This window comes from Dromiciops gliroides, chromosome 2 (assembly GCF_019393635.1).
Source record: "Dromiciops gliroides isolate mDroGli1 chromosome 2, mDroGli1.pri, whole genome shotgun sequence".
Lineage (NCBI taxonomy): Eukaryota > Metazoa > Chordata > Mammalia > Microbiotheria > Microbiotheriidae > Dromiciops > Dromiciops gliroides.
In genome coordinates, this window is record NC_057862.1 from 516,545,041 (window position 1) to 516,572,800 (window position 27,760).

General features: G+C 36.3%; 2 protein-coding genes across 2 annotated transcripts in view; one reads left to right on the forward strand and one right to left on the reverse strand.

Annotated features, from left to right (window-relative positions):
• ANGPT2 (angiopoietin 2) overlaps positions 1-14,450 on the reverse strand; it is an 81,793-nt gene extending 67,343 nt beyond the window's left edge. Inside the window, exon 1 of the mRNA XM_043988992.1 lies at positions 14,162-14,450. Coding sequence (XP_043844927.1) covers positions 14,162-14,449 — 288 coding nt within the window. The 5' untranslated portion in view covers position 14,450. The remainder of the gene's footprint in view (positions 1-14,161) is intronic.
• Positions 1-27,760, forward strand: part of MCPH1 (microcephalin 1) — a 325,091-nt gene that overhangs the window by 203,728 nt on the left and 93,603 nt on the right. The gene's annotated exons all lie outside the window — the stretch shown is intronic.

The window sequence follows — 27,760 nt, forward strand, 5'->3', positions numbered from 1 at the left end:
AACATGGGTCACAGGGTCATTTTCTCACTGGCACGAAGAATGGGATTTGGCAGCCTTTTAAGAATTGAACTGATCGCCTCTGGACATTAAGAAGGGGCTAGAAAAGGTACCTAAAATTTTTCTGCTTTACCCAACCCTGGCAGTCAGGGATCCCACCATGTGATTGAAACACACGCAAAAAAATGTAGAAAAACATTTGCAAAGATGATTCCACTCTCCCAGTAAATGGAATATGTGCACACTTATGGACAACCTCAAATCCAGTAGACCTGAAAGATGAACAGCTCTTGTTATGAGAGAAATCAGCAGGTATCACATCCAAATAGCAGTACTGAGTGAAACGAGGCTGGCAAATGTGGCCAAAAAAAAAAAAAAATCCATCCAAAGGTGGAGCTGGATACATGTTTTTCTGGAGTGTCTGCAGTAAAGGGGAGTGCAGTGAAACTGGCATAGGTATTGCAATCAAAACTAATCTAGTCCAGAGGACTGGGGGGGACCAATGGTCAAAAACAAAGAGGAGGGATTATGGGAAAATATGGGCCCCCCTCAAAAGCTGATTGAAGTTGTCTGAGGAATGTCAGGGAGGTGAATTTCAACCTGGAGGAGGTTGCTTACTAATGGCTCCTTTCCTTCCCCCTCCCCAGCAATCAAGATCACATGATGAGAGAGACCCAGGGCTGGTCACATGGGGAGGAGTTTAGAGGGCTGCCCATCAGTGTCTTGACTCAAAAATTGTAACTGAGGGAGGGGCCAGCCAGTTGAGATAAAAGGGCTCCCAAGTCCCACTCTCTTGGCTATTTCCATTAGGGAGCTGACCCATTTGTGTGAGATGTATAAATAAAGACCTTTGATACTTCTCAAAAAACAAAAACAAAAAAAACCTAATCTAGTCAAGAAGCTTTTGTATGCCTCCCAAAAGGAGTGAATGACAGGCTCATGACAATGTGATTGCCACTTGCAAAAAAGCACCAGGCCATCATCATCAACGGGTATGTTCCTACCATGACAAACCCTGATGAGGTCAAAGAAAAAATTTATGAAGACCTGGAAACCCTCATTATTAAAGAGCTGAAAGAGGCCAAGCTTATAATTCCAGGTTACTTTAATGCAAAAGTAGGCACAGACTACCAGATATGATAGGAAGTCTTTCAAAGTAATACAGATGGAAACAGCAGTAGCAACGATCACTTACTACTCAATACTTGTGCATCTCATGACCTCATCACCAACATTGTCTTCCATTTATCTAAATATAATAATTTTTTTGTTGGGTTTTTGTTGGTTTTTGTTTGGTTGGTTTTTGCAGGGCAATGAGGGTTAAGTGACTTGCCCAGGATCAAACAACTAGTAAGTGTCAAGGGTCTGAGGCAGGATTTGAACTCAGGTCCTCCTGAATCCAGGGCCAGTACTTTATCCACTGCACCACCTAGCTGCCCCCTGCAATAAAGTTTTGTGGATGTACCTTCACAGCAAACATTGGCATTTAATAGATTATGTCATTTTAAGGAGAAGAGACAGCATGTGAGAGTGACAAAGGCCATATATAACAGAGTGCTGGACTGATCATAGACTTATCCTCTTCAGGCTAAACACTACCATTCAACAAAAGTGGTGGCCCCAAGACAAGATGACTACCAGAAGACTTAATATCAACAGATTAAAGTGCTTTTCTGAGTGGGAACAGTTAGTTTTTAACTTGGAGGGAAAGCTGAGACAATACAGAGCTGTCAACAGTGGAGCAGAAAAGGAGTGGGCAGCTTTCAGAGACACTGCATTTACTCATTTGGATCAGAACACTTGTGAACATCAAGACTGATAAAAATGATAGGGAAATTCAAAAACTGCTAAATGAAAAACAACTTCACAGGGTTTATCAACAGCATAGTTCATTCCCCTCTAAGAAGGCAGCATTTAACTCCATCAAAAGTAAAGTGCAGGGGGGGGGCAACTAGGTGGTGCAATGGATAAAGTACCAGCCCTGGATTCAGGAGGACCTGAGTTCAAATATGGCCTCAGACACTTGACATTTACTAACTGTGTGACCCTTGGAAAGTCAGTTAATCCTCATTGCCTTGCAAAAAAAAAATAAATAAAAGTAACATGCAAAAGTAACGGTAACATTGTGCAATGATCAAGTATGAATAACTTAGCTCTTCTCAGAAATACAGTGATCCAAGACAATTCCAAAGGACTCATGATGGAAAATGAAATCCAGAGAAACAACTAATAGAGTCTGAATTAAGATCAAAGCATACTATTTTTCCTGCATCCTTTTTTTTTCTTTTGGTCTGTCTCTTCTTTCACAACATAACTAATGTGTAAATATGATTTACATGATTGCATATATATATATAATCTATAGTATAGTATAGCTTACATTTTAGGGAGGGGGAGGAAAAGGAATTTAGGGAGAAAAAATTGAGAACTCAAAAAAATTTTAAATGAAATTTTAAAATGCTATTAAAATTGTTTTTATGTGCAACTGAGAAAAAATAAAAATGTTCTTTTAAAAAGTACAGGCAAAGCTTAAAAGAGATGCAGGATTCTTGGCTCAGTAAGATGAAATTCAGTTTTGTACTGAAAGTAACAATCCAGAGCACTTTTATGGTGCCCTGAGGGCTATTTATGGGCTAAAGACCTATGGTACATCTTAACTACTCAGTGCTGATAAAGCCACATTGATGAGTGATAAGGAAATGATCCTGGAGAGATGGGCTGAACACTTCCATAGTGTTCTCAACAGACCATCATCAATCAATGCTGAAGCCACTGACCTTTTATCTCAGGTTGAAGTCAATCCCCCTCTAGCCAAATTTCCAACTGAAGAAAAAGTTTTGAAAGCCATTAAGCCCCTCTCCTGTGGCAAAGCACCTGGTATTGATTCTATTCTAGCTGAGATTTACAAGGTACAGCTCATACAAAAGATAACTGAAATTTTCCAGGTTATATGGCAAGAAGAGGTCAAAGTTTTCTCTATTATCTTATTTCTATAAAGGAAAGGGAAATAGGTCATCCTGTAACAATCACAGGGTGGGTCTCTCTCAGTCATTGCTGGCAAGATTCTTGACAGAATCCTCCTTAATAGGCTGATCCTTCACCTGAAAAATGATCATCTACCTGAGAACCAGTGTGGCTTCAGAAAGAGCCAAGGAATGTTTGATATGGTGTTTGCTGCCCAATAACTCTTGGAGAAATGCCAGGAGCAGAACACAACATTTGTCAATCTAACCAAGGCCTTTGGTAATGTCATTCATGAGGGCCTGTGGAGGATCATGGCAAAATTTAGTTGCCTTAGAGAAGTTAATCAGTGTTCTACATCAGCTTCATGACAGCATGTTTGCCTGGTTTCTGGATCATGGACAGCGCTCGCATGGCTTTCCCAGGCACCAGTGGAGTGAATCAGGGCTGTGTGCTTGCTCCCATGCTTTTTAACTTGATGTCTTCAGCAGTGTTATCAGATGCCTTCAATGACTACGAATATGGCATCAAGGTCAGCTACTAGCCAAGACTACAGTGGAGGTAAAGTTGGTGCATAATTTTTTGTTCATAGGTGATCATGCACTCAATGCAACCTTGGGAGCTGAGATGCAACAAAGTATGGATCAATTTTCCTCTGCTTGTGCTAATTTTGGCCCAACAACACTAAGAAAACACAGGTTCTCCACCAGCCAGCACTACACCATCCATATGCAGAACCATCAGTTACAGCAAATGGAGACGTTTTGAATACTGTGGATAAGTCTACTTACCTGGGCACTATACTTTTCAACAATGTCCACATTCATAATGAGGTTGATGTACAAATTGACAGAGCTAACTCAGTGTCTGGGAGGCTCCAAAGGAAAGTGATGAAGAGAAAAAGGTATTACACTGCCTACCATACTGAAGGAAGGCAGAGTCATTGTGCTGACCTTGTTGTATGCCTGTGAAACCTGGACATAGGTACCAGAAACTGTGGTCCTTTCTTGAACTAGACTATTAAGCTATCAAACTCTACTGTAGAGAGCACAACTCCAAAGGGCTGGCCAAGTCGTTCAAATACCAAACATACATCTGCCTAAAAGACTATTTTACAAAGAACTCATGCAAGAAAAGCGCAAGTGGTTAGAAGTGACACAAGGACTCCCTCAAGGTCTCTGAATAACTATGGCATCAAATGACATGGGAGATGCTGGCGAAGGACTTCCCAGCATGGTGTGCCCATATCAAAGAAGGTTCTGTGTTCTATGAGTGAAGCAGAATTGAAGTAGCTCAAAAGAAATATGAGATGTGCAAATTTAGAAAAATCTCCTCCCCAAATGTTCATAAGGACTTTTTGTGCACAATCTGTGGTGGAGCTTTCCAAGCTCATATTGGTCTTATCAGCCACAGTCATACACATTGTACCTTGACTCTAACATAGTAATGTCATTTTGCTCCTCTTTAAGAACAGACAACCACCACCAGAAGACATTCCTATTTTTTAAATAAGAATCACAAAATGCTTGTTATATTATGTTAATCATAAAAAAATATTGTGAGGGGAAAAGAAATACCTGCCCAATCTGTGTGCCCATAAAGTATTTATTTTGGAGATAAAATTAAATAATCTATACAAAGTTTTTTTAAAAAATTAAATACTTTTCAGTGGGCAGCTAGGTGGTGCAGTGGATAAAGCACCGGCCCTGGATTCAGGAGGACCTGAGTTTAAATGCGGCCTCAGACACTTGACACTTACTAGCTGTGTAACCCTGGGCAAGTCACTTAACCCCCATGGCCCTGCAAAAAAAAAATTAAATACTTTTCAAAAGTCATATACTCTCACGATGGAGTCATTTGCTTAATTGATTTTATGGTTGTATTTCATTCATTCATTCACCAAATAATTTATTGAGCCATCTGTTATTTTCAAGGCACTGTACTATCTCCAATTATAACAAAAACAACTTGGGAAAAACTTATAATTATGTTTATTTCAAGTAAAAAGAACATGATGGGGACAGCTAGGTGGTGCAGTGAATAAAGCACCAGCCCTGGATTCAGGAGGACCTGAGTTCAAACCCAACCTCAGACACTTGACACTTACTAGCTGTGTGACACTGGACAAGTCACTTAACCCTCATTGCCCTGCCCCCCAAAAAACAAAACAAAACATGATGAATCACAGAATTTGAGAGTTTGAAATTCTCAGTGGCCATCTAGCCCACCCCATACACAAAAGGAATTCCCACTGTAAATACCTGACAAGCCTCTGCTTAAAAACCCAAGGGAGTGGAACCCAGCACCTCTTAAGTAAGCTCGTTATATTTGGGGGCATCTTAAATTGTTATGCAGTTTTTCTTGACATCAGAACTACACCTCATTCTACCCTCTGGAGCCAAAAAGAAGAAATCTAATCCTTCCTCCACAGAATAACCCTTCAAATACTGGAAACAGCTATTAAATTCCCCTTGAGTCTTCTCTTGTCCATGCTAACCATGTCCAATTTTCACATGACTAATTCAAGGCCCTTCACCATCCTGCTTGCCCTTCACAGAAAACTCTCCAGTTTATCAATGTCATTTTTAATTTGTAGCTCCAAAAACTTAACACAGTACTCCAAACGACAAGAGCAAAGTGCCCAGGGATTATCACCTTTCTACTCCTGGAAGCTGGCCTCTCAACATAATGTCTAGAAAGACATCATTTGGCCTGTTTCGTATGGATGCCAATTAAATTGCTTTAAGTTAGCATAGGTTAAGTTTTCTTAAAATATAGGTCATCTTTAAAAGTCCACATTTTAGAAGAAAATAGTTGATATTTAAGGGAAGCAAATACTAATTATGCAAATGGGCTACCTTCTGGTTTCTAATATATTTTCAAATGAAATGAAGTAAGTTTGGGTTATTAAAATCATATAATAGAAATTATCTCTGTATATGTATGTATGTATATATTTGTGAACTATAAGTATACATTTTTTCCATTGCTCTATTAGTTTAATGAAATGTTTATACTCAAACTAAAATTAGTAAATAAATACCACAATATTTTAAACTAATTCTTTTATACCTAAGCACTGCAGCAGATTGTCATTGACTATCATCCGTATTAATTCTGTGAGATTGCTGTCATAATATCTAAGATGACATAACAAATATATTGATTATGTTCACTTCAACTGGTAAAATTCCTACATGTGACTAATTTATTAGGCATCGTTAAAGAATGAGTCATTACAAATCAATGCATTTCCCAGATAAATAAAATGCATTAAGCACTCAAACCTTTTATTTTATTATAACCAATTTCTATGGAACTCACTGTAACATAATAAACCCTAGCCTTGTCTTCTTTCACATAATATAATAAAAATAGTAGGAAGAACACTTAAACACAAGAAAAAACTACTCTAGCAGATTACTTTGAGATGAGCTTTGAAGGAAGCTAGAAGTTTTGAGAGATAAGGATGAGGAGGGAGTACATTTTAGGCATCATGGAGAGCCTGTGCAAAAGCACAAATAGGGGCAGCTAGATAATGCAGTAGATAAAGCACCAGCCCTGGATTCAGGAGGACCTGAGTTCAAATCTGGCCTCAGACAGTTGACACTTACTAGCTGTCTGACCCTGGGCAAGTCACTTAACTCTCATTGCCCCACACAAGAAAAAAAAAAATTTACTCTAAAAGGACAAATAGGATGTTGTATACTATCTATCAAAAAGGCCAGGTGTATAGATTATGTATAATTAGTCCAGAAACTGAAGCCAATTAGTGAAAAAGATTTTTAAACAGTATGCAGTTAGGGTTATGAGTAAAGTACATGAGCTTTGGTGGATGGATGCAGTGATATTCTTTACATTGTACAAATTAGTGCTTAAAATTCTTTTTCACTTCCTTCCTGGTTTTCAGCTGTGTCCTGGATAGTTGTAGTTGCTATATGTGTAGCCTCCGATTCAAAAACATTCATTCAAGTAAATTATTCAAACTTCAGATTAGAGAAGTGTTATCTTTCTGAATAACACTGATACATTTGGCATTAATTAATTTTGCTGTATTTGGAAGGTAGAATTCATAGAATTATGGTGATAGTAATTATTATATTTTACATGTATGTAATCTATTAATGAGCTAGAAATGTCTCATGTTTTCTGTGCCTATTGTCCTTACTTAGGTGTAACGGAAAATAGTGATGCACTCACAATGCCGAAGTAACTCTTTAAGGCCAAGACCTAGAAGAACAAGGGGTTTAATTCTGTCACTTTGAAATCAGTCAACCACATAACATCCATTGGGTCATCAATTTCAAGCCAACGCAGTGGGAAGGGCATGCCTCTTGAAATAGATAAGCCCATGGGTAGAATTCGTTTGTGGGTTCCAGTAATAGGGAAAATATTTGTATATGGTGCTTAAAATTGATGAACTTGTTCCCTCAGTTGGGTGGGAGCAATAAGATTAGAACATGAAATGCCACTGAAGTACTAGCTTGTTTTTCTGAATGTTAACAAAATACAGCGGGGGCAGCTAGGTGGCGCAGTAGATAAAGCACTGGCCCTGGATTCAGAAGTACCTGAGTTCAAATCTGGCCTCAGACACTTAACACTTATTAGCTGTGTGACCCTGGGCAAGTCACTTAACCCTCATTGCCCTGCAAAAAAAGAAAGAAAGAAAGAAAGAAAGAAAGAAAGAAAGAAAGAAAGAAAGAAAGAAAGAAAGAAAGAAAGAAAGAAAGAAAGAAAGAAAGAAAATACAGCTTATTATTTTATCATTATTATTAAACAATATATGCTGTCTGAAAGATATGAACTTATGAACATTTCACATATAGAAATGTTTGCTTATGTTCTACTCTTCCTTATAGTACTTTCCTCCCCCTTCCCTTTTCTAGAACCTATTTCTCCCCCATGACATGATATGACATGACAGCCAGAGCTGTCCTGTGTCAGTAGCACCACCTGGTGGGTGGGTAGAAGAAATTCTGATCTTTTATCTTCCTTATCAGGGAATTGTGTACACACCAAGCTATCTTTTTCTTTCCTATTTAATTAATTCTACCTCAAGTAATCTGTTTCTCACATGTATGCACAATCTTTTAGTCTCATCACTCTTTCTATTTCCTCTTCCAACTTTTCTCCAGTCATCTCACTAAAATCAAGCAACCCTACCCACCTGCAGTCCTTTTTTTTGTAGGCACTGGGGGTTAAGTGACTTGCCCACAGTCACACAGCTAGTAAGTGTCAAGTGTCTGAGGCCAGATTTGAACTCAGGTACTCCTGAATCCAGGGCCGGTGCTTTAACCACTGCGCCATCTAGCTGCCCCTTTTGTTTTTGTTTTTGTTTTTTGTTTTGTTGGGGTTTTTTTGTTTTTACAGGGCAATGGGGGTTAAGTGACTTGCCCAGGGTTACACAGCTAGTAAGTGTCAAGTGTCTGAGGCTGGATTTGAACTCAGGTACTCCTGAATCCAGGGTCGGTGCTTTATCCACTGCGCCACCTAGCCGCCCCCAACCTGCAGTCCTTTTATAAGCCTAAAAAGAACTTAATCACAATTAAAACAAGCTTAAGAGTAGCACTAATGGTGTCAAGGGATAAATAAAGTTATAATTTTGTAAACGAAAATAGGCATAAGAACCAGTGCTTTCAGCCTCTAAATTACCTAAAAGTTATTCAAAAGACCAGTTTGAAACATTCACAAAAGTCACATTCTACCACTAATAAAAATGGCTTTCCTTCAAGTACCAGTGTTTAATAATATAAGCTAATGTTTGTTGTTGTTGTTTGGTCATTTCAGTCATGTCTGACTCTTAGTGACCCCATTTGGGGTTTTCTTGGCAAAGATACTGTAGTGATTTGCCATTTCCTTCTCCTGCTCATTTTACAGATGAGGAAACTGAGGCAAAAAGTGGTAAGTCACTTACTTCAGGTCACAATCTAATAAGTGTCTGAGGCAAGATATGAACTCAGGAAGATGGGTCTTCCTAACTCCAGGCCTAGCACTCTATCCACTGTACCACCTTGCTGCCCTAAGCTCATGTTTATAGACAATCTAAAAACATGAGTGATTTCTTAGAATCTCTACCACTAGTACTGCAGAAATAGCACAGGACAAAAAGCCATTTTGTATTTTTCTTTGTTTTATGGGTTGAGATGGCCAAAAAACTTATCTTGTAGTGGCCAGTCTACTTTTGCTGAGTCTCTCTGTATTAGGTCAGACCACTGGAAAGTACCTGGTGGGCAAGAATATATTTTAAGTCTTTCTATATTGGTAGAAAAAGGAAAATATTGTTTCCTATTTGAATTTGTTCATAGTGTCATAAATTGAAGGAACTTTAGAGGTCAACTAGTCTAATCCTTTCATTTTATAGATCAAGAAGCTGAGGCCCAGTGAGGTGAGGTGATGTGGCCCAGATCATGCAGATAGTAACCATGAGTGAAGGTATTTAAATCCAATGACTAGAGCCAGTGTTCTTTCCACCTATTTACTTTAATTATTATTGTTAAAGCAGTATTATTTTTCATTTTTAATGTATATCTTTTCATCTATGTTATAAGTAAACTAGGCTTTATAGGTATAGCCTGTGAATCTACCATTGTAATATAATTCTCTGGGAAAACAATATTTTTTCTATCTAGTGAGCCAACATACAATCTCTTAGAACACAACTTATTCGTGATTGTGGACAACAGAATTCAATATCAAGATTATATGGAACATGGGGGCAGCTAGGTGACGCAGTGGATAGAGCACCAACCCTGGATTCAGGAGGATCTGAGTTCAAATCTGGCCTTAGCCACTTAATACTTACTAGCTGTGTGACCCGGGGCAAGTCACTTAACCCCAATTGCCTTAAAAAAAAAAAAAAAAAGATTATATGGAACATGCAGTGTTCATCCTAAATGTAAAAGGGTGTCATGTGAACTATGTACATATGCCTGTTTCCTAGCTCAGGTTCATGGCAATTATCCTTTATGATGGACCGAAGCAGCTCAAGGCAAAGAAATACTAGAAATACTAATTAATCCCATAATGCCATACACACACAAATATGATGTAATTGGCAGCCGAAAGAGTTAAGTATTCTGTGTGAAAATCACTATCAAACAGCATATTAAAAAGACAGTTCTTGCTCCTATGGGAACTTGAAATTGCAATTTCTGATAACTAAAAAAAATGGCTAAACTTTAATCATATTGCTCTTACCTAGAAAAAAATGATATACCTACAATTTAAAGGCTTCTCTAATTTGTAATGACTTTAATTGATTTATGTGAATGCATAAAATTTCTTTTGAATATTTTGTATGATTAATTTCCTGCTTCAGAGTACAACCTGTGGAGCCCCAGAAAGAACTGTCTTCCTATGTGTTTAGCAATGAGTTGTTGGCTCTTTGTATGATGGTATTTTTTCTTTTTTTTTATGAACCACTAGGTATTAACCAAGGCCAGCGGCAGAAACCTAAACCAAGCAGACCAACATAGCTTGGCCAGGAGTATCTGAAAGAAAACCAAGTTTTGTTTTTCTGGATATATGGCTAAGAATTGGTTTCCAACTGTATTTGTTAAAAAATAAAGTTCACATCTGGGCTAAAGTTTTCTACAAAACACAGGGAGAAAAGATTCATCTCTCAGCTCACTACATTCAATTCTTGTCTTTTAAAACCATCATTTTGATTCAGAATTGTTAGATTTTTTTTAACTTCATACATACTATGGTCCGAGTATGTCCTTTGGTGGTAAATAACTGTAAACAAAAGCTATGAGGGTCCATTGCTTTGTAAAGAAAGCTGTTTTGTCGATACAACTTTATATAATCCATATTCTCTTTTGCTGGGATGGAAAATATTTATATTTAAGTAACTACAATGAAAAATTAAGATTTCTTAATTAATTTGTTGACATCATTGTTTTCCCCCAAAGAAATCTATTTTAAAAGGTAGTCATCCAGGCAAATTTTTGTAGCATGAGAAACATCAGTTTTAAGTAATGGCTTAGCTCTTCCATATTTTGTGCTTGTTTCACATTCCTTTCCCTTCCCCAATTAAAGAAGATACAAATATTAATATAATGTTTATTAACACAGCCTCTATTACCAAATTATCTATCAGGTTTTAGAAAAGTGTCTTTTTAAAGTGTTTTGAATGATACAGGGAACTGTTAATAGAATTTGTTTGTTTGTTTGTTTTTTGGTTGGGCAATGAAGGTTAAGTGACTTGCCCAAGGTCACACAGCTAGTAAGCGTCAAGTATCTGAGGCCAGATTTGAACTTAGGTCCTCCTGACTCCAGGACCAGTGCTCTATCCACTGAGCCACCTAGCTGCCCCCCAATTAATAAAATTAGCAAGAGAGACTATTACTATCTTTTCGTAAAATTTTAACAAATTTCCACATATTTTGTGCACTGTGTCCTTTTTCCCCATTCTTCCTTCACTAAGCAGATATAGAATGTTTCTCCTATATCACTCCATTCCTGTATCTTAGCACCTACCTCAGTGCTCATTCAGAAATATGACATTTCCTTTGGTTTATATAGTAAGAAGATATCTTAGGGATTGTTTTGCAATATGCAAAAAAGTTTCCATGAACTAAACTCATTAACAGATGCTCACCACTAAGGGGCTTGAAATGATATTCTTGCACCTTGGAAAAATTAATCAGATACAAGGTCAGGTTAACTTTCTAATAGTTTTTTAGAACCTTTTTTTTGTTTGTTTGGAGGTCTGAGGCCAGGGTGTGTAGAAGGGGTGGATTTCTAAAAGAAAAGGTAAGGAACCTTCTCCCTACCCCGAGTTGTAAAAATCTGTCAAAAGAAATTTCATTGTTTTATAGAACATGTGGTCATAGGGCTCACCTGCCACTCTATTCAATTTTTTTTTAAGCAAAGTAATTTCTATCATTACAGGTGCCAAAACCCAAAGAATGAACCCACAGCTAGGAAAGGCGCCATATACTCAACATTACATGGTTTTTTATTTGTTCACTTGCTCCTATTTGCCAGCCAGGTGTAAATAACAATACCAGTGACTTTTTCAGGTGCACTTTCTCGGTCTATGAGATAGGGTTGATCAGAGCAGGTGTTAAGCAGATGAAAAGTCAATATTAAGTCATTCTAGGTGATATTTTAGCTGGATGTCTAAAGGCTGCATTCTGGAACACAATTGTATTGCTGTTCAAATATTTGATAATTATATTTGTGAGTAAAGAAGTATTTTGATTGGTTGCCCCATAAACTCTGATTTCTGGAACCTGGAATAAGTTCGAGGTTAACAGCTCCTGGAATAGGTTTGCTTAACTTTTTTTTTTTCCTTCTCTTATACAGTCTCAGACTTGTAAGAAAAGGGGTGATTTGGCTGAGGAAAAAATTATTAGATTTAGAGTTTACCAGAACATGGGCTTTCTTATAGAAAATACAATTGAACTATTTTGTATTTGGTAAAACATTCTTTTATGTCCCCTGACTGTTTATTTAGGAAATGACTTACTAGCTAGATAAATGGGAGTGTTTACTACACTATTTCTTTCATCCCTCACTGAGGTTCTATTAGCATTGGCCTTTAACCATGTCACAGTTAAAATGAGTAGATTATTAAGTGTGAACATAACAATGGAAAGAAGGAAATAGGAAGTTAGTGTCAGGTAGATATTTAGGACTTTCAAATATGTGAGCTTGTATTACTGAATACCTCCCAAACTTAGCTAAGCTATTTGTACATACACTAAGGGTAAAGGGTTTTAAAGATAAGAAAGAATAAACCTTTAGCAGAGACTATACACAGCAGATGTGGGTCTTTTCAGAAATGTCATTGTGGGAGTTTTTAAGTTTGAGAAGATATTATTGCCATTATTTCTTAGAAGTTTTTAACTAGTTAAACACTGAACCAAGAACTAGTTCAATTGAGGAATAATGGTGAGGGTATTCGTTCATATATTGATTGGCTCCTACCTTCAGTGCCATTTGTTGGTTTCCCTTATTTTAGTGGATTCACAACAGTGGATAAAAAGGCAGGCAAAGATCTGTTATGAGATTAAGATGTGATATGCTACAAGAAGCTAGCCAAAAAGGAAATTAAAGATTTCTACTCTAGATGGAGAAAATACTTTGTGATATTTTCCTGGATGAAACTTTGTTAGAGAACTGAGTTACCTCAGTTATTTGTACAATTATAAATCATATGTCTCTACCAATTCTGACATTAATATTTCCGCTATGCATGCATAATTATTATTTTATTGAGTAGTATAATGAATGCATCATTGTTTTCTTTTTCCCAGTAAAAATAAACTTTAGAAGTTTAGAGGGATTTTTATTTGTGAGATAAAATTTGCATGTGGAATAGTTGCTTCTCAAAGAACAACTTCGCTTTCAGAATAGCTCTTTGAAAATTATACATTTCTTTAAAAAATTTATACATTTCTTGCAGAGTTTGTGGTACAGTGAAAAGTAGGAATAAGAACAAGAATAGTGAGTAAAAGGCAGCAAATCTTGACATGGCATAAATTCATCTTTGCTAAGCCTAATATCAATCACACGTGGATATATTTTGAAATCAGTTTACTGTTCAAAGAGAAATGGCAATACTGAATCCCTTCAGAAAAGAACACTTGGAAAAACAGTACAGTTTATAAATGACAGAGCCATAGATTAAAACCCTGAGTTTCTGAAAAACATAAGGTCTATTTAAGTTAATTTCCTCTCGTTTTCCAAAAAGCTATAATTGGTTTCAGTAAATAAATTCAGGAAATTGGTAAAGCACTTACTCCAGAAGGTAACATTGCCACCATCCGCTATTTATCAGTAATTATCATGATTAGCACGTTTTTTCCTTGTCCTGGCGCTGTTGTGCTGCTTACCACTTCCCTCACATGCCTGCAGCCAGTTATGTTAGTAATTGGTGTTACTAAGTTTAAATTACTTGTACAAACAAAACAGTCTAGTTGTTTTGCAGAAAAGTGTATTTACCCTCCCCCCCTTACCCCATCCCCCCCCCCATACACACACTTATTTAATACTCTCTGCCTTAGAAGTAAATTTGCTTTTCATTCTGGGACCCTTTTCATGCAAGCCTAGATGATATTATGCATTGAAATATGGAAAATAAGTGATAGTTAAAAGAGCGGTCTTTGGTGAAATTTGCTTTGTTTAGTAGAGCAGAAGTGAAAACAACAGAACATTGGTTTTTCATGCAAGCATATAAGTGACATTTCCCTACCTTCATAAGCCACTGAGTGTTATTTTCCATGATATTTTCAAGTACTTGCAGTCTCTGCACAGAGTCGTCATAATCCAGCGGGGCATCCCTCTGCACTGCATTAGACACATAGGAGCTAGAAGTAGAGCGGCAATTGTCCATCTCTGGCAATAGGAAGGTGTAACTGCATGATCCATGCTGAACCTGATACTGCTTCTTCCCTATGGTGTCCAGGCTTTTCCGAAAGTTGTTGTAGGCTGACGCCAAGACAAGATCATAGCTCAAAGTAAAGAAAACAATCAGCCACATACTTTCCTTCAGGGAGAATGCAGCCAATTTAGCAAACTTCAGTGTACTTAAGAGTCCAGATCATTCATTTGTCCTCTGAAATGCTGTGCTATGCTGTCATGTGTAAAGTACACTCTTGACAGTCAATGGGTTCCTGCCCCCACCCCCTTTTCTAGTAGCAAATTTGATTTAAAAGTAAAACAAAACAAAATGCTGCTTTCTTTCCAGTCGTCCAGTAAAGGGTTAGATGCCAGCAGGAAGAACAGTCCTACTCCAATTGTGTGCTCTGGCTTAGCTTTACAAGTAAGCTTTGGTGTTTCTTCTGTTTCTCTTTGGAGCAAATTCTACAGTGTCGGTATCTGAATCAATCACTTTCCTTTCCTTATATGATAAGTTGATAAGAGCAGCCAGACATGTGTAGCTTAACTGCTCCTCCCTCTTGGCTTCTCCGTTATCTTCCTGTAGGGGGGTCACTCACAAGGCAACAGGAAAATCAGAGCCTACTGCTAGCCAGCCAATACAGTATGGGAGAGAAAAGCTCGGGGGAAAAATTGATCAGTTACAGGACCCCTGGGTATTTTATAAGCACCACCCTAACAAAGTATTTCCTAAGCTGAGCACCACAGCCCTTTTGCTTGAAACTGGTGTGATACTATTAGTCTTCTAAAAGATTTGAGTTTTTAATGTTGAAGTACAATTAAAATTCCTGTTTCCTTTTTTAAGGAAAAAGCTACAAATATAGCAGGACCTTTGGTTTATGATAACTATTATAAATTAGAAGGAAGATATTTTGCTAATATAAACTCTAAAAGGCCCACCCTTTCATAAGAAAAAAATGCCGACATATGAATTCTGAACCATGTGTTTTACCTAAATAAACTGAATTTTAATGTAAAAATACTGTCGAAGAATTGGATCATTTTATTTAAATCAGTTTAGATTGGTCAGTGCCTTGGCTCTAAAAAGATTTATTGTTTGTTTTTTTTTAACAAAATCATATTTGAAATATTCAAAGTAAACTTGGAGACTCCTTACTGAATTTCAGTATACTGTATTGTAGTATAAATATATACATATATACATATATACACAAACACATATCACAGCTTAGAAATCATATCATTAGTAGAGGCAAGGTCAGGTCAACTCCTTTGTCACTTAACTAGTTGTATGATCTTGGGCAAATTATTTCCCTTCTCCTGAACTTCATTTTTCTTTAGCTATAAAATAAGAGAGTCAGAGAAAAAGATCTGTAAAATCAATCGTTTAGTTGCCTACCTACTTTGTACCAGATACTGTGCTAGGCTAGAGCTACAGATTAAGAAAGAAAGAAACAAAGAAAAAAGGTTTCCATCTCCAAAACTTTACTCAGTCCAGAGTCCCTAAGACTAAAATATCCATTCCATTGTAAAAGATAAACATTTGGGGATTTTTGTTTTTTAAATCTTAATTAGATATGGGGTGTTTAGAAGCTGAAGGACTAACAGATTTGGAGCTTAGATTCCTGAGATAACTCTTCAAGGGACTAATCAGGGAACACTGGGGGTGGGGGTGGGGTTATCTTTTCTATTCTGTGAATTCATTCCTAGCTTGTTTCCGTGCATGTTATATCTGGAGAAAAGAGAGAGTTGATTCTTCCAATTATTTAATGTTTAAGTCCAACCAAGTAAGGAGAGTAGGTACAGTTAGAGGAAAATGTAGCTATAGGCAATTTCAACTAAAGGCATCACTAACTCAATTCTTAATTCATCTATAATTCATCTGTCTTCAGATAGAAACAATTTATTATCACTCTCAGATGGGCTAAATTTGAATTGGTGAACCCAAATCAAAGAGTCAGTTTTTTATTCCACTACCCCCATACCCTAAATGTTTCCAGTGGCTGTTTACTAGAATCGTTACTTGTTTGTATGTTATGTGTACATATGTACACACATAAACACACAGACATAAATACACATGCGCACACATGTATACAACATTGTTATCAGATTAACGGATCACAGATCTTGAACTGGAAAGGATGTCAGAGTCTATCTAGTCTAACCCTCTCGTTTTTACAGATGCAGAAACTGAGGCCCAGGGAAGGATTTGAAATGCCTCTCCTCTGCCTCTAGATCCATTATTCTTTCAACTGTGCTACAGCTGCCTCCTTATATTGTATTATATTACATATATTAAGTTATATTATATGTAGATGTGAGGAAGCACATATGGGGAATATAATACCAGTCTCTTACCTGTGTAATTGGCAAGAAAGAAAAAAGAATAGTTAACAAAGCCAGGTTTTCTTGTCTTCCCCTGCTTGGGAATACAGTGAAGCTTCTAAGGCCTTAGAAGCTTAATTGTGGTGCTTGGAACTGTCAATTATCACAGAGAATTTGAAGTTATCTCTAGTTACTTGCTGATGAAAGCTAGAGACAGGTAAGGTTATAAAATAAAAAATATTGCTCCTAACTAACTTCCCCAAATCAGTCTAGGCTTCACTGCCCAACAATATATTTTTTTAATTCTACTGAACATCTTTGACTTTTACTATTTACTTAATCATGTTTGTTTTCTCTCACACACTACATACATCTAGTCCACTGTGATTTTGGCCATTTCCAGTTATCACTTGTGATATTAGAGAGGTAAATCCAACTTGATGGGCATTAAACAAATAGCCATTCCTAAAAAGAAAGGGATGAGCTAAAAACAGGGATAAGAAGGAACCTTCAGAACCTACCTCTTTGTTTCAGCTTCTTCCATATAAAATAAAGTTATTAAAATGTGGATAATAATCAAGAAGAAAAAAATGGTATGATGGATAAAGAATCAAGAAGACCTGAGTCCATGCTCAGCCATTTATATGACCCTGTCATATAAATTTATATAACCTGTCAGTTATTCAACTCTCTAAAGCTCTTCAGTACAGAGTACTTGCTCATCTGCATTGGTTGAGAGAGTTTCCTCACTAGAAATTCTGTAAACAAAATGAGTCACAGATTGGGACCCTATCTTCCCTGCTCCTCCCAAAGAAATCAAAGGTGAAATGATGTAGGAACTAGTATTTTATATCATAGGGTCATAGATTTAGAGCCAGAAGGGATCTTAAAGATTCTCTAGTCCAACCCCTGCTTTTTACAGAAAAGGAACTGAAGCCAAGAAAGTTTAAATGCTTTGCCCAGGGTCACACAACTAGGGTTTAAAGTAGGATTTGATCTCGAGTATTTCTGACTCCGAGCTTGTCATTACTTGGTCCACTTATCTCTGAATAAGACTGTCAACAAATGGGTCATCTAGCCCTTCAGGTACTTGAGACTATTATCATCGCCCCTGTAAGTTTTTTCTTCTCTACACTGAACATTACAAATTGCTTCTGTTGATCCTCATATGGTATAATTTCTTCCTCTACCCATCTTGGCTATTCTCTTCTTGTTCTTTTCCAGCTTGTCTATAGCCTTCTTAAAATGTGGTTGCCAGAACTGAACATGTTACTCCTCATGTGATATGATCAAAGCAGAGTTTGGTTGAACTATTATTACCTATCCCATTCTGAACCATGTGTTTCTCTTAATGCTGCCTACAATAGCATTAGGTAGTTGTTTTTTTTCAGTTTCCATGTTACAGTGTTGATTCATATTGAGCAGGAAGTTCATTTAAAATACTACAGATCATTTTTACAATAATTATTTTCTAACCATTATCCCCTCTGCCTGTGATTGTTAAGATGATTTATGGAACCTACATACAATTTCATCTTTTTTCAATTTAATTCATTGTTTTAACCTGTTGATCTGTTGATTTTTTAAAAACTAGATTCTGTCAACATGGTATCTCTTTCTCTCAGCAAAATTGACAAGAATGACTTCTCTGATTTTACCAAGTTATTGGTAAAAATAATTAACAACTCAGAGTGAAGAACAGATTCTTCTAAGGCCTTGTACTAGAGCTCACCATCCAACCTGTCATCGTCATTAATGACTGTTCTTTGAACCTAGTCAAATAATTTCAGATCCACCTAAAGGTATTATTATCTAGCTCCTTTTTATCTCCATTTTGTCAAGCATAAGAGATTTCATTAAGTTTTTTGCTAAAACCAAGTATACCATGTCTACCTTATACCTCAAGTACAGTATACCATGTCTGCCTGATCTACTAACCCGGTAAATCTGTTAAAAAAAGAAATTAGGCAAGGTTGTACTGGTAAGTGTTTAACAACCAGCCCTTTTGGGGAAAATGTACACACAACACATTTTTAAGTTTAACTTGCATTATTATCATTTTCTCCATTACTGTCTTAAGTATAGAGGCAATTAACAAAATAATAAATCAAGCCCTTGTTTCCTAGATACACTGGAAATTGAACAATTGGCTCTCCCAAACTGACTTGAACTAGCATACCACTGAAAATAAATTAGACTAGTATGACCTATTCTTTTTTTTTTTTTTAGTGAGGCAATTGGGGTTAAGTGACTTGCCCAGGGTCACACAGCTAGTAAGTGTTAAGTGTCTGAGGCCGGATTTGAACTCAGGTACTCCTGACTCCAAGGCCAGTGCTCTATCCACTGCGCCATCTAGCTGCCCCAGTATGACCTATTCTTAATGAAGGCATCCTGACTTTAGTGATTACTGCTACTCTTTCTATGCTATTACAAACCATCCCTTTAATAATGTGTTCTACATTTTTTTTCAGGAATGTAATAAATCAGGCTCACTGACCTATCCTTTACAGATCCTATCCTCTTCCATTTTTTGAAAATCTAGATAACATTTGATTTTCTCAAGTGCTATGATACAACTCTTGTTTTCAAAGATCTCTTAAAGATCACTGGCAGTGGCCAAGAAATCACCTCTACCAATTCTTACAGGCTTATTGCTTGAAGTAGGTGTTATCTTACTATCTCCTTATATATCTTGGGTTTATACTCCTGCTAACCATTTTTATTCTTTCCTACTCAGCCCAAAGATCACTCTTCTTGGAAGAGAAAAAAGAATCAAAGTAAGTCTTGACTAGTTTAACTTTTTCACTCTCATCATTTTCCCATCTATGGTAATCAGTAGTTTTATCCTTTCTTTCATCCTCTAGTCTCCTACAGAACTTTAAAAAATGTTCTCATTAGCATTTATCACCAACCACATCTTATTCTAGGCTATATAGTTCCAGACATCATAACATTGGGAAAATACTTTTATGTTCATCTTCAGTTATAACCTTGCTTCAGTCTTCTATACCTTTCTTTTTTTTTTTTTTTATAATTTTTTTTTTTGCAGGCAACGGGGGTAAAGTGACTTGCCCACGGTCACACAGCTAGTAAGTGTCAAGTGTCTGAGGCCGGATTTGAACTCAGGTACTCCTGAATCCAGGGCCGGTGCTTAACCACTGCGCCATCTAGCTGCCCCCCTTCTATACCTTTCTTAAAAAATATTTGATGTTCAACAAAGTCCTTAAGCAGATGCATTGTTCTCTTTGAGCAGTTTTTCCTTTTCCTACTCATAAGCAAATTCTACTCATGTCTTCAAAATTTCATGCTTAAGAGTTCTCCATTAGTCATGGGTCAGCTTTCACTGTAGTAAATTAAGCCATTGGAACCTTTTTATCCTATGTCTAAAAATTTAGAAATTTGCTCTCCCAAAATGTATAGTGCCTATCACACAATTATCTCTTCTTCTTTTTAAATTTGAACAATGTAATATCTGCAAATTTCACATAATTTCTACTTTACCAAATAATTCTTCCTTTTTGGTCAGAATTGTGTTCATACTAATAGTTTCTTCACATTTTCAGGACTAAAATAATCATTAAGGCATGTCAAAGTTATTTTCTCTGCTTTGGGAAGCAAATGAAATAAAAGAATTCTAGCAGGTGTATGAATATTCAATGCCACCCATCACTACAGTATCCCACTTTTGCAGAGATGTTTCCCAGACTCCTCTTCTCACTTTAACTCTGTTCAGGTGTTTTGAAATATACTCCAATGACAATATTGCTTGTTTCTTTATCCTTTGATTCTCACCTACATGCTCTTCACTACATTTTACTTCTCAAATTCCTAAATGTCCTCACATTAGCAGATCTTTTTAACAAAAAAATGCTGCCACACCATTTCTTCTTTCTTTATGTTCTTTTTGAGTAAACTATGACCTTCCATTGCCATTCTCTAATCTTATGTTCCATTATACCAAGTCTCAGTGATACCTAAGAATTCAAATTTGCCTCTGCAATAGGATCTCTAGGTCAACTTGTTTAATGCTTCTACTTTTTTGCATTTGTGTATAGACATGGATTTTGTGTATTTATATAGGTATATATCTACATAGGTGCATGTTGTCTCTCCGGTCAGTTGTAATCTCCTTAAGAACAGTCACTGTCTTACTTTTATCTTTGTATCTCCAGTGTTTAGCATAATTCCTAGTATATATATAGAAGACACTCAGCAAATCTTTGATGATTCTATCTCTTGACAATTAGTGATGGATCTCTTCAGTATTGTCTCTCTGATTTACTGGTCTTATGTCTTATCTAAGGTAATAGGCCTGAAGACCTATAGAGGCAATTCTCCTTCCCACTCTCTTTTTATCTTAAAACCCTCTTGATAGATTCCTACCCATTTTTTTCTTGATTGCTGCTCTGTATGCCAGAGTTCTTATTGTAAAATTTGGTCTAGAGGGGCATCATTTTCCAATGGACTAATGTTGGCTAGGAATACACACTAAGGTGCAGATCTAGGGACCTCTTGGTCCTCCCTAACATCAGGAAGGTCTGATCAGTCAATTATGGACTCACTTCAGCCCTAGAGTTTAAAATGTATCTAGGTAGCCTAAATCATAAATAAAATTAAGTGTTATTAATTGAAATAAATCCTTCTGAGTGACCAGATGACAGAATCTTAGAGTTGAAAGGGATAGTAAAGGTCATCTAGTTTGATCCATACCCAAACAGGAATCTTCTCTATAAAATCATTGACAAAAAAAAAAATTAAAAAAAAAAAATCATTGACAAGTGGCTGTACAACCTCTTCCTGAAGATATTTAGTGACCAGGAATCTCAGCTTCCTAAAGCAGGCATTGCACTTTGAGACAGTTCCAGTTTTTAAGAAGTTTATTTCTGGGGCAGCTAGGCACAGTGGATAGAGCACCGGCCCTGGAGTCAGGAGTACCTGAGTTCAAATCTGGCCTCAGACACTTAACACTTACTAGCTGTGTGACCCTGGGCAAGTCACTTAACCCCAATTGCCTCACTAAAAAAAAAAAAGAAGAAGTAGTAGTAGTAGTTTATTTCCTTGTATCAAGAAAAATGGAATGTCTAAATCTATCTGTGTGACAGGTCTATATTCGTCTTAGATCTGTCTCTTGAAACTAATTAGAACAAATCTCTCCCTTTCCATATGATAGCTCTTCAGGTACATAAAGTCAATCGCCATATCACCCTTAAGGGTTCTTTGTTCCAGGATAAAAATCCCCAGTTCCTTTATTTTTTTTTATTTTTTTTTTTTTAGTGAGGCAATTGGGGTTAAGTGACTTGCCCAGGGTCACATAGCTAGTAAGTGTTAAGTGTCCGAGGCTGGATTTGAACTCAGGTACTTCTGAATCCAGGGCCAGTGCTCTATCCACTGCACCACCTAGCTGCACTGCCCCCCCCCCCCCCGGTTCCTTTAATTGACCTTTATATGGCCTGATCTCTAATTTCACCATTCTAGTCATCATGTCTTTGTCCTGGAGGCTTTACATCTTAAGGAATCAAAACTCCCAGGGTACCACAGAGACTTCCTGTGTACATAGGTAACTTGCAGATGATGAGGTAACCCAGGCTTGTAACAAACCTCCTGAGGTTCTGAAGTGTTGTAGCAGGAATGCCAAGTACCATTTTCATTGGCCCATGGAAGGCACCAAATATATGGGTATACCAAACTGACAAGGCTATTGTTGATATAACATTTGATCTGATAACTTGTAGAGTTCTCCAAAACTAGAGTGAGTTCTTTTGATAAATATTGAGTTCCCCGTCACTGAAGGTGGCTAACTGACTACACAGAGATGTTATAGAGGAGAATATACAGATATGGGTTGCTACTGATGACCCTGGAAGCTAGGTGGTGCAGTGGATAGAGCTCCAGGCCTGGAAGACTTATCTTTCTGAGTTCAAATCTGACCTCAGACACTCCCTTGGTGACCCTGGGCAAGGCACTTAACCCTTTTGCCTCAGTTTCCTCATCTGTAAAATGATCTAGAGAAGGAAATGGCAAAACACTCCAGTATCCTTGCCAAGAAAACTCCAAATGGGGTCATAAAGTCAGATACAACTGGAACAACAGAAAACAAGGATGACCTGTTCTTTCTTCCAGATCTGATTCCCCACAGTGATATAGAATTCTACTTCATTAGGGAGATGTTCTAATAATTGTTTTATTAATTTAAAAGATCCCAATAATATATTACAATAATAGGCCATGAATAAGGCACTCGTATTTATAAAGTATTTGGAAAATACTAAAAATTACTGAGTCAACAGTTTTTATGGTTATTTTATCTTGTATTGTCTTTTTTCATCTGTATAATGTCATTTCTGAGGCAGCAGTACTAATGCAACACTGTTTTTTCCATGATCTAAGTACAATCAATTTTAAATTATGTCATCTTTGCCCTCAGGTATCCTGAAATGGTTATTATCAGATGATTATTTGATGATTCTAGCCTTAATTTTTGAAAAGTGTGGTGTGCTGCTGTAGCAAGAACTTTCAGTTTCTAAGTATCCAGACCTAGAAATAAAACTGGGACATAGTGTATGGATTTCAGCAATTTGTAAATATATGGTTTCCTTCAAAATTAGTATTTACCTGAAAAGACAAATATAATATTAGATGTATGATGAAAGCTCTAAGGAAATTCAAAATATAGCCAGTGTTTGAAATTAACATCATTATTCATTTTAAATGGAATACTTAGATTCACAAACTGCTAAGAGATTGGCGATGAAAGATAAAAATAAGCGTTTCAGCTTTCTTTAGTTCCCCCAGTGATTTCTTTGTAAATCCTATCAGAGCTTTTGATTACTGTTTGATACAGGTTGAACCAAAGTTGAAAAACAATGATGATTCAAAAAAACGTATAACTCTGGTTACTAATACTTTATAGTAATCAAGCTTGGAATGCCAAGCTTAAAATTATGTTGTGGACTTGATTGAATTATACAAGCATATCCATCAAACTTTGCACAAACACATTTTTTAAAAATTGGAGCATTCAATAGAAGACCCATGTTCAAATCCTTCCTTGGACACTGGCAGTGTGATCCTTGCACAAGTCACTTAATCTCTCTATGCTTGAGTTTCCTCATCTGTAAAGATGAAGAGAGTTGGACTTTACAGTCTCTCTAAGTTCCCTTTCATCTGGAACTCTGTATTCCATAATCTTGTGATTGCTGTGTGTATATGTTAGTAATGGTGCCTTTAAGGAAATACTTGTTGTCCCTATTTAAGCATAGAAAAGCTTACAGTTTTAGAAGACAGCATCACTGCTAAGTCCTGTCACCTCCATAGTATAAAGTCACACATCCCTAATGATAGAATATATTTTACTGCCAAAATCTTCTGATGACCTGTAATCATGAGCCAAAGCAGCTGCATAGTATATAGAAGACCACCATGTATGTCTTAAAATGTCATCTATCTTTGTGAAATGTAAACAGGAAGTTATATATGAAATACTCAAGTCAATTGTTCAATGAAAACTAAGAACAAAATTGGTTTATTGACAAGAAGGTATCAACACTGGTGATTCATTCTCAATGTAATTTTCATCTTGCTTTAATAACTATTTTCTGTTGTATTTGATCTTCTCTTATCAAGGATTCAAGGCATCTAAGGCAACTTTTGAAATCTGTAATTTATAAATCAAAATACTGATGCCTAGTTGAACATAGTTTCCTGCTTAAGCTATACATAGTTAAGTGTGTATAGCAGAAACATAAATAGCTGACCTAGCATATTTAAAGTATACATTAATGCTTTCCCTCTTAGAAATTGGCATTCACACTATATAATTCACCTTTGAAATAGGCAGTGAAATGTATATTTTGTTAAAACTAAGCATTTAACTGCCAGAATGGTTAGGGGAACTGGGGGGTGGGGAATTCTCTGCCAGATGTGCCTCAGGCAATTTCCTTTCCTGGGAAACAACAATTTCCCCTATACCACCAGTCATGTTTTTATTCCATACAGTGCAGAGTGCACTGCTTTAAGGGACAGATGTCTAGATACCACTGACATTATCTTTCACAATCATCTTTCTACTTACTGCTGTATAGCTTCTGTTTGACAGGACGGTGTGGAAATAACTTCTGTGAGAGAGGGGAAGAAAGTTGATGCTAGAGTAATATAAGAAAATTTTTACCATATTTCAGGCTAATCTTTCAAATGGTCATCCTACTCCCATTAGGGCAGCTAAGTAAAAAAGATGCTAGGAACCCATATTTTATTAGTTTTATTTGACATTTTCACTGGGAAATAAAAACTGAAAACAAGCAAGCTCCAAGGCAGTTATAAAAAGAATGTTTTCTAAAGATATCTAGCATACTTGTATCATTTAAAGATTTACCTTACCATGAAATAAAATAAGCTACAAAATATCAAAAAACAGTGACTGAGTTGTTGGCCGTTGTACTAGAGCATCAGGCCCATGATATTCTTCTCCAATCATTCCATGGCCTGGTTGTTGCATCTTTTTGTTTGTCTTGGTGGGGGCAGGGGGAGCCCCTAATGAAAGAAATGTATGTTTTCTTTCAATAAACTGAAATCAGTGAATACAGTTTTCCTTATGACCTTTAGTTAAATCAAATCAAAATCTGCCTCTTTGACTAATACAGTATTTTATTAAAGATTTTGAAGTGGGTTCCTTCATGTCAGTTTGTTATGCTTTTATGTGAAGAAAATACTAAATTTAGTTAAATAAACTTTCAGAGCAGTCAGATCATAGTGGCCATGAATAATTAATAGAAGATTATCATAAATTCCAAGTTTTGTTGCAACTATGGAATAAGAATTATTCCACTGTCTCAGAGAAGTGACTTGATGTTCTCTAGATCAATCATCATTTAATTTGCTTATACATTTTTCATCTTAATTATGGAGGAAACATTAAAAATAAGACAATTAGAAATCCCAAGAACGAAATTAATTTTGAGATATTTTATTCTACCCTTGGTTTTAGGTTAATAAGAATAATATCACTATATCATAAAGGTAAAAACAGATGACTACACCTTTGGTATTTTCATCTATCTTATAAACTTGATTTTTTTTAAAACTTCCTATGGAAACTTAGAACTGATGATATGGCTTGCCTTTTTCCCCCACCAAAAGACAAAAAGTAATAATCTACAATTTTTAAAGAAGTTTGTAAGGCCAATGTATGTGCAAGAAAAAATGGTTTCCTATAAATTTGGATTTGTTATTTAAAGATGCCAAATTTCTTCACTCGTGTTATTCCACCCACATATTTATCAGTATGGTATTGGAAATATAATCCAAATAATGTACAAATAATCCCATTTGTACATCTTGTTTTTTCCCCAGAAATCCCTTCTCAGCTCAGGCATCTCACCTCTGACATCTGTTTCCCTCAATGAAAGAGCTCTGTACATATACTTTAAAAAAAAAAAAGTCAAAAAGCGTTCCAATAAAATATTTGCAGAGAAATAAATGATATACTTTTCTCAAAATCATAGAATACATTTCAGTGATTATATTTTTTCAAGACAAAATAGCCTTGTTTGAGAAAGAACCTACAATTATAGAAACCCCATATAAACAGTAAAAGCAAAACCATAAATTCTTTTATGCTCCCATGCTCCCTCTGCTGGTTGCATAAATATTAACTGGTTTACTACAAGCTCAGGTGTAATTGTGTAAATAATGAGAGCAAAATCTTCCAAATGAAGAAGTCAACCAGAAGCACTTATTCGTTAGCCAGGAATGTCGCCAGCCTTCATCTAAGCTCAGAGAGCTGCATCATTTTACAAGTCTATCAATTTTTAAGAGTGAGAATTGTTGATGAACTAGAGTATTATTTACATATTCTCTTTTGGTACAATAATTTTTGATTATTTATTCATCCTTGGTGAGTGCCCATATGTAAGTGTTAAAATAGAAGACCAAAGAAGGTTTTGAAATCTTGATTTTTTTTTTTTTGGAGGGAACTGATGTAGTATAAATTAATATCTGATTGGTATGTGTTGTCTGAATTGGGAGAGTTTTATCAATGAGTCAACAAATATTTATTTATTAAGTATTTACTATGTATCAGGCACTATGCAAAGGCATCAGGAATACCAAAAAAGGAGAAGGCAGGAATGAAAAAATGTCCCTGTTCTAAAGGAATGTACATTCTAAGGGGGGAGGGATGATATAAATATTTCAAAGTCATATGATTTTATAATATATTGAATCTTAGCCTCTTCACAGTCTAAATATAAATGTTTCCTATTGCAACATTAATCTTCCTCCTACAGAGATCTAACCACATTATTCCTCTGTTCGAATTAATACCTTCTAAGTTTCTCCAGTCTGATTCCAATGTAAACTAAATGATCTCTAAGACCCCATTATAGCTCTACCATTCTATGATAGTAGTAAAAATTTTGCTTCTTTAGCCTTTTTTTCAATTCCAAGTTTTCATATACTCTGTATTTCAACAAAATTTAACTTATCAGTTCTGGTCCAGTGCCCTAATGATCCAAGTTTACCTCCTTGTCTTGGCTCACACTGTTTCCAATGCCTGATGCACTTATATTGAAATACTGCTCATACTTCAATTCTGTTCAAATGCCCCCTTCACTACATAGCTTTGCATCACCCTCACCTACCAGAGCTCTCTCCCTCCTTTGAATTCTTAGCACTTTATGCCCCTCATGCATTTTGAAACTACATTATACTCACCTCTCTTCTAGATTGTAAATTCCTTAAAAGAAGAGCCAAGGTGGTTTTTTGATCCATACAAAACATATCGTTTCTATATCAATATTAGTTGTTAAATTGATTTAAAACGAGTCACATTTTGTTATATATAGTGGCCTGCTTTGTTATTGCTCTTCATTTTTAATAATCAGAATATTAGTGATGCTAAATAAAATTTGTTGTTGTTTAGTTGTTTCAGTTGTCTCTGACTCTTCATGAGCCCATTTGGGGTATTCTTGGCAAAGATACCAGAGTTTTGCTTTTTCCTTCTCCAGTTCATTTAACAAATGAGAAAGTAAGGCCAACAGGTTTAAGTGACTTGCCCAGGGTCACAAAGCTAGTAGATGTCAGAGGTCAGATTTGAACTCAGGAATATGTCTTCCTGTTTTCAGGCCTT